Source organism: Haliotis rubra, unplaced genomic scaffold, assembly GCF_003918875.1.
Source record: "Haliotis rubra isolate DU_JTF1 unplaced genomic scaffold, ASM391887v1 Scf1, whole genome shotgun sequence".
NCBI lineage: Eukaryota > Metazoa > Mollusca > Gastropoda > Lepetellida > Haliotidae > Haliotis > Haliotis rubra.
The window spans coordinates 1,835,417-1,856,648 of record NW_025764891.1 but is presented as its reverse complement, the minus strand read 5'-3'; the positions used below and the strand labels follow the sequence as shown (position 1 = coordinate 1,856,648).

The window sequence follows — 21,232 nt, the reverse complement described above, 5'->3', positions numbered from 1 at the left end:
AGTATCCTGGCTAGCTATTCTCGAAATGGTCGTAGCCCTATGAACTTCTTAAACCCATTCTTAACACATTGGCTACGATCAAAGTTAAAAATTATTAACTTTGAATGTTTAAGAATAAGGGCCCTGAAGGGTCGGGATACTTACCTGGCAGCTGTGAGATGTAATAGCTTGGTTCGCAGTGTTGACATGCTGAATGATTTCTGAGTTTAACCCAGCTCACTTTGACAATATCATATATATATTTGTGTCTGCAGCTTCCGTCGTCCCTGGACATTGCGTGGAACAAGCGCCTGCTGAAGACTGCGGGCTACTGCAAATACATGAGAGGACACACGGCCAAGGTGGAGCTCTCCGACAAAGTCTGTGATTCCGCAGGTAAAACACATTAATTTTTCTCTTCACCTTATATTTTGGAATGCTGCCTTCATTATTCACAGCATCATGTACTTACTTAAGAAATACAGTTCGCTCTACCACCATGTATAGTGTAATAAAACACACTTTCGCCCTGAACTATTATAGTTAAAGCACGAGGGCGCTTTGCGCTTGCTTTAACTATAATAGTTCAGGGCTTAAAGTGTGTTTTATTACACTATACATGGTGGTATGAGCGAACTGTATTTCTTTCTAAGATGCCAAATTTAATACTTTCTAAGGATAATTATGATTAATTTAAGGCAGAAAACAAGCGGCGGTGTCAGTGACCTAAATTAAGAATCCTGGCACATGGCTAACTGGCTGGCTGTTCTATTGATGTGTCTGTCCCCTCGTTAAGGCGAGCGTTATCAGAAAAACAAATGATAAACAGTTTGATGGCGGTTTACGTTCCGGATTAAATATCTTCTCTAAAGTATTTTAATTACATCTGTGATTAACGTAAACCATGTGAGCGTCGCATTTCTACTACCAGCGTATGTTTAGATCAGTACATCCAGACGAAGCTGAGTAGTCAAGCGACATTCCACGCGATTGCATTGTGGGAATGTAAACATTGCGAGCGTTACCGTGTAAGCTGAAAACTTGTGAGTCGAATTGAGACATTTAAAACGTCAGAAAACATAACAGTATTGTTTCTACCAGTGATGTTAGGTGAGTGAAGCAACTGCAAACCAAGAAACGGGATGCAACGCAGTAGTTTACTGTAGGAGGCTGTACGAGGCGATGACAACTGACATGCATCGTGACGTGGCTTACATTGTGACGTAATGTAAAATGGTTCGATTACGAGGGGGCACACTAGAATGGCGCAGGGACGGGATAACGTCATTCAATTGTTACGACATCAAAAAACTATACCTTTAATGTCTCATAATGTATGTTTTTTTCGATTGTTCTAACCGCTGGGCATCTTAGAATGTTCATTAATAGACATGTGTGCCGGTTTAATTTATTGCACTGGTTCTTGTGGGACGATGTGGGGTAGCCTCATGGATATGTTGATGGCAGATGTATTGTCATGCCAAAAGCTGGTGTTTGATTTCCCACATGGCGGCAATTTCTGATAGCCCTCACTTAGTGTCGCTGGAATATTCGTAAAAACAGCATAAAAGTCACAATTGACATTCATGGGAAATTCAGGAGTAAATTTCGTTAAATGAATTACTAAGTGAGTGAGGGAGTGAGTGAGTTCAGTTTTACACCGCACTCAGCAATATTCCAGCTATATGGGGGCGGTCTGTAAATAATCAAGTCTGGACCAGACAATCCAGTGATCAACAGCATGAGTATCAATCTGCGCAATTGGGAACCGATGACATGCGTCAACCAAGCCAGGGAGCCTGACCCACTGATCCCGTTAGGTGCCTCTTACAACAAGCATGGGTTACTGAAGGTTCATTCTAACCCAGACCTTCATGTGTGAATTACTTAGAATTGTGTGGGGAACAGAATTCACCTTTAATACATTCAGCCGTCTCCATGGTGTTGTGGACAGAGTGTTTCCACATAGAGAAGGTCAAGATTTTATTAATATTATTATTATTATTGGATATGTATATAGCGCACATATTCACGCACTAGTTCATGCTCATGGCGCTGGTAGTTTTTCTCTCGATCATTGGATGTCAATCTCAACGGCACATCGTATTATCAATCTCAACTCCCTGGGGATCATACAACTCTTGCAGCCACTAGGCGCACCGAGTAATTACAGCTTTCCCATCCATACGAGGTACCCATTCACAGCTGGGTGGACTTGGACACATAGACACAGTACTTTGTCTAAGTTTACTGCACGTTGCTGTACCTGCAACTAGGTGTTTGCACGTATTCATATGGCCACCATTTGGCCATATACCAACGGATTCATGGGTTCTTTTAAGTGCACAGGGTTGTGTACTGTACACTAGGGGTTGTGACAACACTGAAAGAGTCTGCACACAAAGTTGACTCCAAGGTTTTTTACACCCGATCACAAGTGGGCTCGACCCCGACACCTCATACCGGTACTTGCTGGATCACTAGCCTGGGGCTTTAGCCAGCTCGCCCACCATGCCCACCTTTTGACCTCATTGACTGCATCATACCATTAGACGGCAGTAGATAGTACCTGTTGTTGCCCTGCCTGGTGCATGACATGAAGGGGGAAATCAACAACTGGTCCACTTGGATTTGGTATAATGTGTCTGAGACAGTTGCCCATGTTGAACTATGGAATGGCTTTTCAATGGGCTTGTCTGGACCAGTAGGAGCAGGAACCATGCACATTGCTATGTAAGTTCAAAAATCTCTAATTCAGCACCTCTCAGTTTCATACATAAAAAGATTGGTAGACTGTTATCTACAGAGTTTCCTGGCAATGCTTAAGTTAGTGCAGCTTTAGGAACAATTCCAGCCACACTAAAGTAGACTGCACCAAACATGGCCATACTATGTTTCATCTATGTAGGAAGTCACAACCCATGCTATACTGGCAGATTAAAACCCCACTCACACACTAAGTCTATTTGGTGAAGTACACGACAGTGTGATAGACAGCCTGAATGGGTATGCCCATTTATCTGTATTTCTGTGGGACTGTGGAGTCTCACCTACTAACACATATATTGCAGCCTGGGATTTAAAGTAAAATAGAATTTGCTCAAGATGATGCTTGAAATAAATAAATTTGCACCCAATCCGAACATATCTTTGGCTTCTTTTTTCAGTGAAAAGATAAAATGTATGTATGCACTTCTTGTGTTCTCAGAGCGAGTGAGGGACACCCTCATCCATGAGTTGTGCCATGCAGCCTCTTGGATACTCAACCACAAGAACGATGGACACGGGCCATACTGGAAATACTGGTAGGCCTGCCTCCACTCATGCCATGAGAGTCTTTATACTTTATATAAACAAGGATAGGTTGAGCACCGACCTGACAATTGACCCGTATTAGCATGTACCGGGTATGAGTGCAGCCCACTGGGCCCCAGGTTGTCCGCGATCAAGTGTAGTGCGATGAGTGAAGCAAGGCTCAAGGCGTGTGCAGCTACACGCGAGAATCAATTTCATTGTCGTGCAATGCACGTGCACTATCCTACATCTGCTCTACCTTTCACAAACCAAATGGGTTTTCTTATTGGCGTGCACCGCCTACTTCTCCTAAGCACATTCTCTGTGCCGGTCCAACTTATCCTTGTTTGCCAGTAGAAATAATGGTAGGTCCACTCCACTTGCGCATACAATGTACATGAGTTTAAGCTACACTGGAGGAACCTAGTACATGTATACTATTCACACTTTGCTAAGGATCAAATCTTGTTTGAGTGGCATTTGCTTGATAACGGTGTTAGTAGCTACACCGAAACTTCGCTCATATTATATTAAAGAAGTTGTATATCCATAAAACTATCCTCGTTTTTCAAGGATCAAATCATTGAATCAACAGAAAACTATGATGTGGGGTCTAATTTGGTTTAAATGTCTAAGCTTATTGTAAGCATGGATCCCAGATTTCAGTATGTCACTGCATCTTGTGGATCCCATACCTGCTACTGACAGGTGTTGTGTACTTGTCAGTGACCCGTTCCATGATTTGCAAAATGGTTGATTGGTGCCATGAAAACCATTTTTATAGTTACTCATGTATCAAGTGCATAAGGTTAGACTAAAGTGACTGTTTGCCTAAAGAAGGGTCACCATATCTAGTTTTAAATGGAAACAATTTCAAATTATAAATGTTTAAGTAAAGTTGGGAAGTTTTGTGATCCTTAGCAAAGTGTGAGTAGTATTTAAGGTAAACCAATTAGGTGTAGAAAGTCTAACCCACTTATACAGGTGATTCATGATTCCAACTATGGATGTCTGTGGGAGTCAAACAGAGGAAGATTTTCACACTCACTCACTAATTGTTGCAAGTTTGGAGATATTAGTCTGTAGTTCAGGTTACATGTTTCACGTCTTGTCTGAAACTACAAATTTTTAAACTTATTCAAACTCACGTCTTGTACTCTCTCTTTTCAATTTGACGAACTGAGTGAAAACTAAAAATGTAAACCCAATCTAGGCCTCTTGTGTCCATTTGCCCATGCACTCCATGCTGCTCCCCTTATAAGACAGTTCCTGTGTCTCCTGAGAAGCATGCAGCATGCTCCACTACCTGCTCACGTGACCACCCTTCTCTCATCATACTCTTTCTTGTCGCCCTGCTGTGTGGACGTTTATGTAAGACAAGAAGATTTTCTTCATGTTCCCTTACCACCATGCGGAAATCGGATTCTTCTACCAAGAAGAGGAACTTTCGTAACCAGTGTAAGAAGATATTTTCTACGTCCAACCCGCACACATCTTGTGTTGACTGCATTGGTTTATGCTTATGGGATAACAGGTGTGAGCAGTGTAAACATCTGGATGACAACACCTTTACAGATTACAGGAGGATCAGTACATGCCGCTGTGCCAACAGGGACTCTTGTAAACAGGCTGAGGAGTTTGGCCCTTCGTCTGCTAAAAAGGCTAAGAAAGATCGTCAAGGCTAATCAAGATCGCCTGCCGTTCAGTCACCCCCACTTCGGAGCTGGAGGATTCTTTTTTATATATTCCTCCTTGGGGTACTTATAAGCATTTAAATGTCCATTTAAATTCCCTACGACAGTTGTAACAATATTTGAATAAAATATTTACAAAACAAAAACTACGTTTTGTCTTGTGAGACCACCCTTACAGGGCCTTCCGGCCCCTACAGCCAAGAGCAGGTAACTCTAGACCGTAACCTCGTACCTCACTTTCCATGCTGTCGTTGTACCGACAAGACGTGGGTCCATACCAGAAGGTTTTTCCTTGCGACTAAGAGAGTTATGAGTGTTTCAGAAACTGCAACTGTATGTATGGTTCTCTTTTTTCCCTGCATGGGCGAATTGGAGGTTTTTCTGAATTTTTCATTCATAATTTCTCGTTGTAACTTGGTACCTGTCGCGATTCGGCTCGCTAGTGCGTGTCAAGATGGCGGACAGGTCCCTTCGCTTAACCTTCCTGTTCATTGGTTTCCCATGTGGTTTTCAATGTTACAGGTGGTTTTAGTGGTTTTATTTGTATCTTTGTATGCGTGTAGAGTATGTCTACTGCTCGCATTTTCTATATTACGCTAAAAACCGTGGTTGTTAGTTATGCTGCAGTGTGTACTAGGTTGTCAACTGCATGCTACGTTTGTCGCATTAGTTGTGTCGCCCCCATCGTCTTTTTACATGTATTTGTATGTGGGTATAGGGTAGATTGCTGCACAGGTTTTACTTGTTGCAGTTTAAACCCTGTGCCGTGCCTTGCTGCAATTCCCGTGCGGGATACCCACGAGGTCTGCTTACGCTGTTTAGTGCAGAAGGAACATGAGGAAGAGGGGTGTCGCGGCATGTGCCATGTTCTGCCCCAAACCATTCCGGGCGAGGCGGATAGACACGCTGTTTTACAGCAACCTGCTTCGGCGGGGGTGATCTCTGGGCACAGGATCCCCGTCCAAAGCGCTCCCATAGTAAAAAAAGGGGTCCACGGGGCCGCTTCCCACGCCGCGAGCCGGCTCCCAAAAAGCTAAAGCAACCAAAGCGGCTTTGTCTTCACGCACTCATGCCCCTTCTGCATCTCCTACTGCTTCCGTCTCTGTACCCGCCACCCCCTCTTGATTCAGCACCTGTAAAAGTGTTCCTGTTGATTCGTTAACCGTTTTTCCAGGAGCAGATGTCGTCAGTCAAGTCCTTGATTGATACGGCGTTAGCGGGGTTCGTAAGGAGCTCAGCGCCCGATGTCGTCGAAGCGGGGCTGACACATCTGGGGGTTAGCTGCGGCCCGAGCCGGCTCGGAGCAACGCCTCCCCGGGCGGCTTGATCCTGGCCGGCCCTGGTGATGGCATACCCTCGGCGTCTGGTGGCGACCTGGCTTTATCGCTGGTCTGTCACAGGTGCCTGGTGCCCGCGATACAGGTTTGCCCCTGTCATTGCCTGGTGTCCCGACTGGCGGTCGCCTGAAGCGCCCGACCAGTTCGGGGATACCTCGGCCTGGCAGCCAGTCTGGGTTGCCGGGAAGCCTGTTCGCGGCAGGTTCCTCTCGGGCGACTTCGGCGACCTGGCGCGGGTTCCTCCCGGCAGGGTGATGTTTTCCCCTGGCTCCTCTTGACCTTATGAGTTTTCTGGTCCTGCCTCTGGCGTCTCCTCGGCGTTCTCTCAGGAGTCTGAGATTATGGCGGCGAGGATTCTGCCGAGGTCGATATGGAGGAGGAGGAAGGGGCGGTGGAATCGGGCGGGAGTGCCGTACTCCTTTGCCTGCGTCCCTGCGGCAGGTTCGGGATAAGATCGCGAAGTCCTGCCGCGGGTGGCTGTTCCCATCCCGGCACCCGACCCGCTGAGTTTCGGCTCGGGGGCGTTCGACCTAACCGGGTCGCAGAGGCACGCCCTCGCGCATTCTCCCATCACTGGTCAGTGAGGTGGTGAATCCGCTCCTGGCTGGTACTGCATTTCGGCGTTTTGATTTGCGGGCGTGGGCGAGGCGGTACCAGTTAGGTGAGGAGGCGCTCTTGAACCACCAGTGGTGGGCGAGTCGCGTCTTTGCCTCAGTCCGCGTTAGGAGGGTCTTCTTCGTCTTCCCTGGCCTCGGCCAGGCAGGGCAGGCGCCTCCCCTTTTCCGGCTAATACGTCACTGCCGCTGAAGTCTGCCTACCGGTCATTGAAGAAGAATGTTACGGTCTTGCGACCAACAACTTAAAGTAGCCGTCCATTCAGCCTACCTGTCTGCTTTGCAGGGACAGCTGGTGGCCCACAGCGCTTGCGGTGCCGATTCATCGAGTCGGTGCTCGTAGCGGCAGTTAACGGGCGTACACTTTCGCATCTGGCTCGGGACAGCATTGATTGCTGTGCCAGCCAGATGATGGAATGCCGTCATGGGCTTCGCGCCGCCTGTGGCTGTCTGTGGCCTTGGTATTAGCCCGGCCACACAGCAAGCTCTACTGTCATTGCCCTATACCATGGGATCTTCCCTGTTCCCTGGGGCCTTGCAGGTGGTAAGGGGAGGCCGGAGGCTGTCTCTACCTTTAAGGACTCAAAGCCTTTGTTGGGCAGCCCTCCGCTCCTGCGCCATCGGCCCTCCCCGCTCGTCCGCTTACCCTTCTGCCTCGGCGAAGGATGTTGTTAAGTGGGCTGCCCTTTGCAGTCAAAGCGGAGCAGGCGCCACGAGAGGCAGGGGCAAGCCTGCTCCAGCGCAGCAGTCTTTTCGGGGCAAGGGGAAGCCAGCCCGGCTTCCCACTGATTCATTCCCCAGAGCCCTTGTTGCCCCCACTCCACGCATGGCGGAGACTTGCCGGCGGTGGGGTGCACTGCCTCTTGCCACACCGTCCCTGTCGGCGGCGGCTGTCCCTATTCCTCCGGGAGTGGGAGGCAGCCACCTCAAATCCCTGGGTCCTGTCCACGCTCAGGGATGGCCATTTGCCACAGTGGAGGCGCGATCCTCCGTCCTTCTCGGGGTTCGGCACACGCCTGTGCCGACCCTCCTTGACAAGGCGGAAGTCCTCCGTGCCGAGGTTCAGTCTTTACTGACCAAAGCTGACCATCGAGGTGGTTCCTGTGAGTCAGCGAGAAGAGGGTTTTATTCCACCTACTTCCTGCGTGACCAAAAGGGCGGAGGGTTCAGACCCATTCTGAATCTCAGAGGGCTGAACAAATTACTGGAGGTGCCGTCTTTCAGGATGGAAGACACTCAGGTCAGTGATCTCCTCCGTCGAGACAGGGGATTGGCTTCGTCAATCGATCTCAAAGGCGCTATACCTCCATGTTCCAATGCACCCGAATTCAAAGAAGTACCTCCGGTTCTCCTTGACGGGGCGTGCTACCAGTTTCGCGTGCTCCCCTTCGGCATCTCCACGGCCAAGGGTGTTCACCAAACTTATGCTAATCCCAGCTCAGTTAGCCAGGTCTCAGGGCAGGTGTTGTCACCCGTGCCTGGGCGATTGGCTTCACGGGCCTTAGGGCCTCAGTTAAGCAGAGCCTCCACACTGTGCGTGCTGGATACTCTGGTGTCACTGGGCTGGATTATCAATCTCAAGAAATCAGACCTCGTTCGGCGCGGGATCTGATATTCTTGGGAGCCAGATTCAACAGTAGCTAGGGATTGTTTCCCTTGCTCGGACCGCATCGTCAAAGTCGAAGGACTGTGTTACAGTTCCTCCAGTCCCCGTTCGTCGGCCCGAACATGGCTTCGGTTGCTTTCGGCAACATGGCGGCGACAGTGGGCGTGGTTTGGCGTCTTGGCGTTTGAGGATGCGACCAATTCAGCAAGCATTAGCTCAGCTGTGGTCCCACTCGCGGGGCTCTGAGATTATGCTCATAGCGCCAGAGTGGTTAATCCCTCACTTGCGATGGTGGGCCGGACGTCGGGAATTTGTCCAGGGGATCCCCTCGACACCCGACACCTTCCCTCTCAGTTCAGGCGGGCGCTCCCTCACAGGTTGGGGGTCCTGGGCCAGCACTCAGCCTCCGGCCTCTGGTGGAGCGGGGAGGTCAACCTACACATCAATGTGTTAGAACTGAGAGCAGTCCGCCAAGGTGTTCGAGTGCTTCGGTGTTGGTGCAGGGCCGTGTGGTTCGTCTAGAAATGGACAATCAAGCGGCCATGTCTTACATTCTCAAGCAAAGGCGGCACAGTGTCTCCGTCGGCTCCTTCAGGAGGCGTGGCAGTTTCTACTGTGGTGCGATCAGTTCAACATTCGGGTTTTGCCTGTTTATCTCCGGGGTAGACAGCGTCCGTGCAGATGCTCTCTCACGGTATACTAGCCCACAGTGGATGCTCGACCGGGAGATATTCGGGATTATCTCCCAGTTGTTCGGGTCGTTCCAGGTGGATCTGTTTGCGTCTGGGGTGGCGAACCAGATTCCTGTGTTTTGCTCCCGGATTCGGATCGGATGCGTTAATAACGGCGCCTTTCAGCTAGATTGGACGGACAGGGTACTGTGGGCGTTCCCCGATACCACTGATTTCCAGGGTCCTGTAAGCAGCTGACCGCTGTAACCAGCTCGGCTACTTGTGCTTCTGGCACCTTTGGTTGGCACAAAGCTGGTTTCGGTAATTCTCAGGTTTCTGGCTCAGCCTCCTGTTCTATTACCTTTTCGACCGGACCTCCTATCCCAGAGCGGGCCCACCGAATCCCAGGATTCAGTGGGTGGCTTGGCGCTATCAGGGATGCGCCTCCATCGCGGCGGAATTCCTGCACCAGTTGCAGACACAATTCTGGCTTCAGCGGAGGGATTCGACAAGCGTTCAATATGAGGATAGATGGGCCTGTTATTGGCTGCTGGTGTGTCAACAGGGGATTCTTGATCCCTTTTCTACAGATTTAGTCTGTGTGTTAGAATTCCTCCAGTCTCGGTTGGAAGCGGTCTAGCGGCTTCCACTGTTCGAGGATATTCTACGGCTATTTCTGCGTTTCATATTCCTGTTGGCGGTGCTCTCTTGGGGCAGCACCCTCTTGTACAGCGCTTTTAGCAGGTGTGGACAGAATCCGTCCGGTTGTCCGGCCGGATTAGTCCCCGTGGGACTTGTCAATCGTTCTTGATTGGCTGTCGGTCCACTGTTTCACAATCTGTCGGCTCTTTCCCTCCAGCTGTTGGCGTGGAAGGCGGCGTTTCTTGTGGCGGTGACTTCTGGCGAGGCGGGTTGGCGATATTCACGCAATGTCGGCCCGATCCAGCTTACTATTTTCACAAAGACAGAGTTAGCATTGGCTGCCTGAGACTTACCGTCCTAAGAAGGATAGTCCCTTCCATGTGGCGAGCCTATTGAGCTCCCAGCTTTCACTCAGCCTTCCCTGTCGGTACCTCTCTCGGCGTGCTCCGTCTTAGATGTCCGTAAAGACACTTCAGGCTTATATCAAGCGAACAAAGGGGTACCCGTAAGGGTAACCAATTGTTTTGTTGTTATGGCGGGGTTCAGGCTGGTCTTCCGGCGACCAAGCAGACCATTTCTCGGTGGCTTGTCTCTGCCATACATATGAGTTATACTCAAACAGAGTATCCGCCTGTTGGGTTGAAAGCTCATTCGGTTAGGGCAGTAGCTACATCGACAGCTTACGCTGCAGCCCTGCCCATTGAGGAGATCTGCTCAGCGGCTATTTGGAGCCGTCGAGAATGCGTTCATCCGTCATTACCAACTTGACAGACTCTCCAGTGGCGTGCTCGGTTCGGTCAGTCAGTTCTCTCCAGTGGGCATGGTTCCACCTCTCTAGCCGATTGAGCTTTTCGAGGTTTTTATTGTGTGAACCATTATCTGCCAATTTTAACACTGGTGTTGGGTTTTACAAATCTTGTTACATTTTCCCTTGGTGATGGGTTTTATGTGGTGCTGGTTTTATTCCCATGTCTCTTGCTTTCTAACCGAGAGCTCTAGACTAAACTGCCCTTGGAAACTTTGCTGTTCATATTCCGGCATTTTAGTTTCTGGGTTTATTCTTGGGACCCTTATCTTCACTTCGAGTAGATTACGGGAAGGAGGGAGGGTGTGTCTCGTTCGTTGCATTAGCGAGGTTTAAGCTGGACAAATTTGCATCGTTTAACCCTGACCCTGGCTCATGCCCCGCCTGATTGGCTTTGGTGGACCGCGTGACGGGTAAGTGTGCCTTTTCTGCTATAATTAGCTTGGGAAATTCCACTTCTTGTCGGGGTGTTTAAGCAGACAGAATGCAGCTCCTGAGATCCGTCTTTAGGAGTCTGTCTTATGCTTATAAGTACCCCAAGGAGGAATATATAAAAGAATCGAACTAACCTGTAGAGGTTTAAGATTCTTTGAATATATTCCTCCTTGAGAATCTCCCTCCCTCCCTCCCGCATTCTGTCTGACTTAGTTCAGCATGGAAAGTGAGTGCGAGGTTACGGTCTAGAGTTACCTGCTCTTGGCTGTAGGGGGCGGAAGGCCCTGTAAGAATGGTCTCACAAGACAAAGCGTAGTTTTTGTTTTGTAAATATTTTATTCAAATATTGTTACAACTGTCGTAGGGAATTTAAATGGACATTTAAATGCTTATAAGTACCCAAGGAGGAATATATTCAAAGAATCTTAAACCTCTACAGGTTAGTTCGAATACAGACCATTCAGCAAACTCCCAGCAATCCTCCATGTTTCAAGATCTGCAAGCTTCTTTGTCCATCTCTCGTCCGCCCTGATTGCCGTCTCGTCAGCCTTGGCAGTTGTTTTGGATGGATCTCCCCTCTCCCCGACCATTCGTTGCATCAACCTGCAATACCTGTATCTCAACTTGACATCCTGGTTGTTTCTTCTGTGGACGTCAGTTCGCCAAAGCCCCTGTCTTTGACTGTTGCTCCGGCCATTGCGACACATCGTCCGTCTTCCTGGGATCGCTCACATTCTTCAGATTGGCAAAGTTCTAGGGATCGTTATTATTCGACTCGCCCTCGCTCCCGGGATTGATCACATTCGTTGAATTGAAAGCCTTCTATGTATCAATGCCAATCGACGAACCAACACCATTTGATGAATCAACACCATTCGACGAACTCTTCCCTTATGACAGATCATCTGCTTTCGTCGAATCATCCCATTGCTACAGTTCTGTTAGGCCCGCTCTGATCTGGGCCCAACTTTGTCTTCTGATATCAGATCCTTAGTCACCACTAACCCCTCCATGTTTCCTCGTGCTTCGTTGGATTTGGTGGACCCTCAAACGTTGTTGGATCAGCCGCACATTCTCCCTGAGTCCTGGGATCCATCTCAAGATACATCAGCTCGTCAGCTCGACCCATGTGTGACTTCGATATGATGGTGTGGGCCATCCCAGCAGCCTGGTCCTAGATGCAGCAGCCACCGACTCGTCCGTTGTCCCAGCCCACTGGTACGTCAGATGTCCGAATCCTACGTCTGCTCCGTCCCACCCTGTGCCTGAAGTTCTGGTTCAACGTATGGACTCTCCATTGCCTGTGTGTTTAGACGAACAATCCAGCATGGAAGGCAGTTTTGATTTGGTTGATCCTACTCACATCCTACCTAGAAGCAGTTCGGCTGATGACCTCTTGACTTTGTACAATATGTGCAACCGGGATCTGTCATCCATTACCTTCCCGCCCCACACGTGTGTATCTCAGTTGACATTTTCCTTGGATGCTTTCAAGAATCTCAAGCGCATCAGAGATGGTTTTGCTGCCCCTAGATTCTCCCATTAGTTCAGCGTATGTTCATGGGTTCGCCAAGCTTGCCTTTGCGCCAGCCGTGGATGAAGATAATGGCACCCTGTGTCCAAAGCAGAGCAGCTCACCTTTCCTTATAGAAGATCGTGAATTGGCTCATTTAGAGACTGCAGTTCGTCAAACCTTACCACTTGTTAATTGTATCCTGACTGCGGTAGATGCTGTAGCTGCTGCCGTAGAACATGCCGCCTCTGATGACGAAGTCTACATCCGGGGATCCATGGGCCTGATATTGGAGCAATTCCAGACTGTATTGGACCAATTATCGCATTTATTTGGCTACATGCTCGCTGTCAGATGTAGGGGACTACTTAACCAAGCCTCTTGGGACAATTGCTACAGTGTTGAACTATCCTGCCAACCCTGGGGTCCTGAATATTTATTAAACAGCCAGATCCCTGAAGCCTGATTCAGGTTTCCTTTCAGGTCTCAATCAACTTGATAAGGTTGCAGAAAACTCACCTCCAAGAGGCTCTCAAACAACGTCATATGGCACAGTTCTCACCATGTAATCCAGAACTAAGGGATATTTTTTGTTCCAACTCTGGCCGTGGCAGAGGGAGGAAATCAGGGCGTGGTTCCTCCTCCAGACATCCGATTCGGGGAGACATTGACTCCCAGACCTTTTCGTGTTACTGGGACCTTCCCCGCCCAGTCGTCCTGATCTTGGACTCCCCAGTAGAAGACTGGGACCCCCCAAATGGATGACCCGTTTGTCCTGACGACGCTGTCTCAGGGTTACAAGATGCCTGTCGTCGGATCGCCACCCCTGACCTATGAACCTGTGCGTCGAATATATCCAGCAAACCAGCTACTGACTCTGCAAGCCACCATAGGTACGTTGCTAGGGAAACATGCAGTAGAACCTCTCAGTCTGTCGCCCATCACTCCCAGCTTCTACTCCCCGATCTTTCTGGTTCGGAAAAAAGATTCCGACAAGCTCCACCTCATCTTCAATATGAAGCTGTTCAACGCCCACAACCTGGAGCCACACCCCCCCTTTAGATGGTCTCAGTCAGCCTGCTTCGTACCATTCTGAAGACAGGGGGTTATCTCATCGGTCTCGATCTCCAAGATGTGTACCTGCATGTTCCAATCCATGCAGGGCATCGCAATTACCTGCACTTCATGTTCGAGGGAATTCATTACCAGTGGAAAGTCCTTCCATTTGGAATTTCTACGGCCCTGTACCCGAGTCACAAAGCCCATCACGCGATTCTTCTGCTGCCGGGGGATCACGTTCGATTCCTACATAGACGTCATCTTGTCTCCAGTGATTACGAAACCATTGCATGGGAAGGAGTTTGAGACCATCACTTTCAGACCTTCTTCCTCGTAGCTCTGGCTACTGCGGCCCTAATATCTGATGTTTATGCATTACATGTTAATCATGTGAGGTTTGAGTGGAAGAAGCATGGCAAGGTTTTCTGGGTCTCTGTTGGAAGTTTGTTGCGAAGATCCAGTTACCATGGCAACCGGATCGGATAACACTGAAGATTTGACGCTTTGTCCTCTTAAGGTGCTTAGAATCTACCTCGCTGTTTCGCAAGTTTGTAGAAGACTGCGGAAGCGATTGTTCATCCCTCTCTCAATAGCCTCCAAAGCTGAAGTTTCCCGAACTACCCTGTCCTTTTGGATGCATTCAATGATTCGTCAGGCCTACACTCATGCCTGTCTATCCTCTCCTGCTGCCTCTACCCCACACGAGACTCGAGCGTTGGCTTTCACCATGGCATTGCATAGCAACGTTTCCTTGGCATGGATCATGGAGGGCTGTTTCTGCAGGTCTGATACAGTCTTCTCATCGCACTACCTACGAGGCCTTTCTGACACCGAGGGTCTTTACCAGTTTGGTAAATTGTGCTCGCACAGCAGCTGTCCTCGGCCCACCGACACAGAAAGACAAGGGACTTGTTCCGTGTGTAGCTCACCGCTTCCTTGTACATACTGAATAAAGTCTGAATCCTACTTCATCCTTTGTTCGACTTTATGGGTTTAGATCTTTCTCACCTGGTTCAACACTAGGGCATTCAGTACAGCTGAAGGTCATGGCTTAGTCATACACTCTGAGGCATACTTCGTACTGCGATGAAGAGGTGATCGCAACTCATGCTTACTGACCTCTACTCATCAGAGCAATTACATCAATGAAGTGTGAATTACTGAATTCCAGTGGATTTCGATGCGTTCTGCTGCTGAGTTGCCGGACAAAGGGTCATTCGATGTCGTTCAGAACTGAATGTTAAAATAATGAGCTTTCCGAGTCATTCCTCCTTTCGCCCTCATATCGACGTTGTTCACGGGGGCAGTTTCGAAGCGGGCTGGCCAGATCAAGAGATCTTAATTCACTGGGGCCTTCTGTAAATCGTGGCGAGGCAGGGTTTATATGTCGAGTTGCGTCCTTGTGTCCTAGCATCCTCGGACGAAGGTTGGGGTGGAAAAGCACATTACACGGGAGCACCCATCTCCCTGGGAGTTTTGTGCTTAGTACGCTAAGGGGTTCCGCGGATGAACCCATCACAAGCATAGGAGTTATGTAATCTTGGGATTCATAACAGGCCTCACTTGTGCGTCGCTATCTACGGATGTCTACACTGCCTTGTTTTGACTCAGGGTAATCGGCGCCTGCCGTCCAAGATGTGAGATAGCATAAGTTTAAAAATTTGGAAATTTTAACTATAATTGTATACTTATATACTTATCCTATCTCATGCGATGGATGCCCACCCAGCCTCCCCACTACCTTGATTACAGCTTTGCTCCAAGAATGAGGATGATGAGAGAAGGGTGGTAATGTGAGCAGGTAGTGGAGCGTGCTGCATGCTTCTCAGGAGACACTGGGACTGTCTTGTAAGGGGAGCAGCATGGAGTGCACGGGTGAATGGACAGGAGAGGCCTAGACTGGGTTTACAGTTTTCGTTTCCACTCAGTTGGTTGCATTGAAGAGAGAGAGTACAAGACATGAGATAGGATAAGTATATAAATATACAATGTATAGTGTAAACTTCTAATTCCTAGGAGCTGCATGACAAATACATGTACTGCAATGGCCTCTCCAAGAGTATTAGTGCCTTGGTCTAAAACAAGTTTCAGATATGTGAAATACTGCAGTAAAACTAGAAATGGTAAAGATGTTTAATGTCTGTTGTGTGAACAATATATTTAGATAAAAGAAGCATCTATGTAGAAATAAACTATATTCTACGTATATGTTAGTATCATTTGTATAGAAGGAACTATCATCTATGCAGATGATAAACTGCAAGGCCTTCACAGGTTTGTGTTGTAGACAATGTTGTGAATTTGTTTTGAGTATTTATCTGTCCTACCCATCTGGCTGACTGACTTTTGCTTGTCACCATAAGGCTAAAGCGTCAGAAACATATATTTCTGCTCTCTATATGTAAGCTATAGATTATCTGGTTGTATTTTTGAGGTTTTGATTTGTTTTGTTCAAAAAGACATTTTGGCTCAGCCTCGACCATGTTGCCCAATTTCACTAATTTTGTTTTTTAAAATGGGAAAATAAAATTGTTTTGGCAGTACTTTATTTAAAGTTTAACCCATTCAACATGAAGATTTACAGGTACAAGGTTTTAAACTGATACACTTCCATCTTTACACTGTAAAAGATAGCAAAATTACAAGATGTGTCTGGTGCAGTCAAACACCAAGTTGGTATATGGCAATCTGTTGCCAGTGGAATAGGCACTAACCTAACAACTTGTGAAGTTCCAAAATGTACTATTCGGGGAACTAAAAGTGAATCTCTTTGTAAACCGATGGAATAGGTCAAGTAATAAAAATAGGGGAACTCAGTGTGAATCTCTTTCAATACATGCAAATGGGTCAAAAGCACGTGGTCTGACTGTATGGGAAAAGTCATACTCCTCATTTTTCCACAGAGCATGTTGCATTTACGCAGCCTGTTCCAACTGTCTTGTCTTCAGACGATAATCCTTGTTTCAAGTGATACATTTTGCAACATGTTATTGTTTTTTCTGTACATTGGGTGAAATATATATATCATTTAGCATAAAATTGCCACAAAAATTCTAAAATTGCATACATTAAACTTTTAATTTATTGCAATAAGTATTGCAACATTATAACGCAATTTGTTCGTTGGGACGCATCCTTATTGATTCAGTCAAATGAACATCCTGATTTTGGTTTGTGCAGGGCACGGAAAGCCAACCAGACCTACCCTGACATCCCTGTCATCAGCCGTTGTCATGACTACGCCATCACCACCAAGTACACCTACCAGTGTGTCAAGTGTGGTTACAGGTATGTATGCGATCAGTCGTTGTTATGACTAAACCATCACCACCAAGTACACCTAGCACTGTGTTAATTATGCGTACAGGTATGTAGCATGTCATGTGTGTGATCAGGTACAATGACATCCCCATCATCAGTCGTTGTCATGACTACTCCAGCACCACCAAGTACACCTAGTACTGTGTTAATTATGGGTACAGGTATGTAGCATGTCATGTGTGTGATCAGGTACAATGACATCCCCATCATCAGTCGTTGTCATGACTACTCCATCACCACCAAGTACACCTAGCACTGTGTTAATTGTGGGTACAGGTATGTAGCATGTCATGTGTATGATCAGGTACAATGACATCTCCGTCATCAGTCGTTGTCATGACTACACCATCACCACCAAGTACACCTAGCACTGTGTTAATTGTGGGTACAGGTATGTAGCATGTCATGTGTATGATCAGGTACAATGACATCTCCGTCATCAGTCGTTGTCATGACTACACCATCACCACCAAGTACACCTACCAGTGTGTCAAGTGTGAGTACAGGTATGTAGCATGTCATGTGTGTGATCAGGTGCAATGACATCTCCGTCATCAGCCGTTGTTATGACTACACCATCACCACCAAGTACACCCACCAGTGTGTCAAGTGTGAGTACAGGTATGTAGCATGTCGTGTGTGATCAGGTGCAATGACATCTCCGTCATCAGCCGTTGTCATGACTACACCATCACCACCAAGTACACCTAGCAGTGTGTCAAGTGTGAGTACAGGTATGTAGCAACAAGGAGTCTCATACTTCGTGCACGATCTTGGGTGGAGTTTGGTTGGTTGGTTTGTTGTTTAACACCAGACTCAGCAATATTCCAGCTATAGGGTGGCAACCTGTAAATAATCGTGTATAGACCAGACTATCCAGTGATCAACAGCATCAGAATCGATCTACACTATTGGGATACGATGAGTTCAATAAATGATGAAACTCGGTGAAAATTTGCGAATTCTTAACAAAACTTTATGCCAAAATGCAGCTGTTCACATACTCGATATTTTTACATGCTTTCCAGAAATTTAATGCATGATCCTTGTGAAATTTATCTGCATAAGGTTTGCAGTGGGTTCTCCCAAGTTAGTGGAGAAATTCATCATCGATGTAACCATATATATATATAGACAGAACATATAATGAGTGCTTTAAGTGAGTCTAAACTTTTGATGGGTAGTATACATAACACACACACACACACACACACACACACACACACATAATCAAAGAGGACTATGGTGCTTGGCTCAGTACTGATTTTCTGCATGTTTCCTGTCATTTTAATTGAAACTGGATCTCTAAGCGGGATCGTCCTTATAAGTGTGCTCTGCGTTCTTCACCATCTCTGCAGGAGGATTTTTTAGACAATCTTTCGGTCTCTTATAGTAGTGAAAATATACAACGTTTATTCCATCCTACCCATAGTCCAGTTACTAGACATGCTGATTCTCCCAATAGAGTGGTGGTGTTTCATACTTCGCCTTCCCAGTCACGTTTAATGGTGATACCTACCACTTTGGCAATTCCTGCCAGTGCCGCGTCCTTTCTAGTTCGGGGATCCCGCCTATGACTGGTTCGGTGACTTACCCTCGGCGTACTGAGCGTTCACTGATCTACGTTCACCGAACCCCTTTTGTATTGGCCACTGCGTCTCAGCCTTCGAACTTGATCCTCGATTCGGCGAACCTGTTTGCTATTCGTCACAAGCTACTTCTGGATCGCTGTCGCCGAACCTATCTGTGTCTTGAGATTATTCTCGAGATACACAACTTCACATTCTCGTGGACTTTGACTTGATGGTGCAAGTCATGGCAACAGCTTTGAAGCAAGTACAGCAGCCGTATCAGTATTGTCAAGTCATACCTCCGAGTTGGCCAATCTCACTAGTCAATATTTGACGATTTCCCTCTCCTTCTCCATGGGGAGATCCCTTCATTGTATCATCACTCAGCTGGTGCTACTATCCACCAATTATAATTGCCGCTGACGAGCGATACGTTCGGCGAATCTACCCCTCAGCACTGACACCAGCTCTACAGACCACTATTAATGGGGATCCTCTCGGTTGATATTTCTACGATTGGCTTTTAACCAATAATTATGATACACATCACTCAGTTTCTGCTTCACAGAGGCATGGTGTTTGAGGCTTAAATTGACGACTGTCTACTAGCTCAAGAGATTGACACATCCTCCTACAACTTTTACATTTCGCCACCAACTGTTGTAGATTCTCTACTTATGAAATTAGAGCTGTTCTCAACTTTATATGCGCGTTCTCAGGCTACCATCTTTGCATCTAATATCATGGAGGTCCAGGAGTTGGTTTGTCGACCTACTAGAACTTGCCAAGTCAAACCCAGTACCGCTTCCCGCCGTACCCATCAACAGCCACATTAGTTGCCACAGGCGCTCCATCTATGACACATCTGCATTAATCCTTGATCACTCATGGTTACTAGAAGCGAGTGGCTACGGCAATTACTACAGCTCATCATATCTCTACACACGCCCACTACTATGACAAATGGAGGCTTATTGCAAGACGAAGGACATAACTTTCACTATCACAGCCTCACTTCAGATAGTTGCTGAGTATCTGCACCACTTACGTACTTCCAGATACTTGAAGGGCTCCACGTTGGCTATGTATCTGGCAGCCATTAGTGGTGTAACGATTCATCGATGTATTCACGATACACAGCTCTAGCAGCCATCAATACTGTAATAGCCACAGTCTCAGGTGCTAAAGTCCTCTACTGTCTCTAAACTCCAGTTGTTTAAACTATCTGACCAGTCTAAGAAATTCCGGCCACTGGCCTTGGACCACTCGGTCGTCCTCAGACACCTCGCCTCAGATGAGTCTGAGCCATTGGGGGAGAAGGATTTCGAGTGTATTACTTTTAAGACCTTTTTCCTGGTGGCCCTTGAGAACGCTGCACGCATCTCTGAACTTCCTGCCTTAGATGTCAACCGAGTGTGCTTTGAACGGAATAGGTATAGCACAGTCTTTCTTGACCTAAGATGGGACTTAATTGCCAAGAATTTACCAGGACAGCCAGACAGACTTTTCGTCATTCCACTACTGTCCACGATACTGGGGTCCGACGATATTGAGGATCTCTCACTCTGCCTGGTTAGGGCATTACAAGTGTAGGTTGCTGCATCTCAAGACTGATGTAGGCTACGCAAGAGACTTTTCATCCCATTGTCTCCAGCTTCATCAGCAGAGGTCTGACGTGTAACACTTGAGCTTTGGATGCGTTCAACCATCCTATGCACCTACGCCTACAATGACCTTTAGCCACCAGATTCTGCGAACTCTCACGAGACGCGAGCCTTGGTTGCAACGATGGTACTACACAGCAACTGTTCTCTTAATGTCATCATGGAGGGTTGCTTCTGGAGGTCAGGAATGATCTTTGCCTAACACTATCTACGAGATCTATGCGTCACTGATGTGGAGGGCTTACACCAGTTCGGCCCTTCAGTGCTAGCACAACAACTTTCGTTGGCCCATGAACGCAGATGAAGGTGCAGCCTTCCTCGCGATGGTCATGCTACCTTGTAGTTCAACAGAAGATATTGATGTTATCCTTTTGTCTTGTTCTACTTTATCCTAGCATAGATCACCCTCACATGGCATAGTTGGGGCATTAAAGTACTGTCATACCCATGACGCTATAGACTGTGAGGCCAGTCTTGTACTTCATGCAGAGGGGGGTCGACATTCCACTTACTGACCTCTACTCTCTGAGCAATTACGTCAGTGATGTGTTGATTTCCGAATACCTACGGGGTTTTCGAAAAGTTCCGCTCCTAAGTTCCTTTCTCAACTTTGGATGATCCATTGGTACTGAACGTTAAACCAGTTGAGCACCGGGCTGTTCTCCCTTTCACCGCCTTTCAGCGGGGTATTGTTTCGAAGCAGGGACTATCTAGATTAACGTCTTACACTTTAATTCACTGCTGTCTTCTGCGAAATGGCGGGGAGGCAGGGTTTACTTGCCAGACTGCGTCCTTTTGTCTTGAACAAAAGTTGCGTCTGCAAACCATATTGATTTGGGACCGCCAACTCCCTAGAGTCTTTGTGCTGTGTAAGCCAAGGGGTTTCATCAGTGAGAAGCATTCCATCACACGTGCTGGAGTATAGCATATCGGGAGTAGGTGCTTTCTCCAGGCCTCCTTGTGTAATGCGGCTTCACGGTTGTTCTAGATTCGACACAGGGTAATCTGCAGCCAACCGTCCAACCGT

General features: G+C 47.4%; 1 protein-coding gene across 3 annotated transcripts in view; it reads left to right on the top strand.

The window, feature by feature from the left end:
• LOC124265931 (acidic repeat-containing protein-like) overlaps positions 1-21,232 on the top strand; it is a 36,469-nt gene that overhangs the window by 10,209 nt on the left and 5,028 nt on the right. For all 3 annotated transcript variants that reach the window (XM_046700849.1, XM_046700790.1, XM_046700918.1), the window contains 3 exons: positions 255-375; positions 3,188-3,284; positions 16,830-16,937. In XM_046700849.1, coding sequence (XP_046556805.1) covers positions 255-375; positions 3,188-3,284; positions 16,830-16,937 — 326 coding nt within the window. The remainder of the gene's footprint in view (positions 1-254; positions 376-3,187; positions 3,285-16,829; positions 16,938-21,232) is intronic.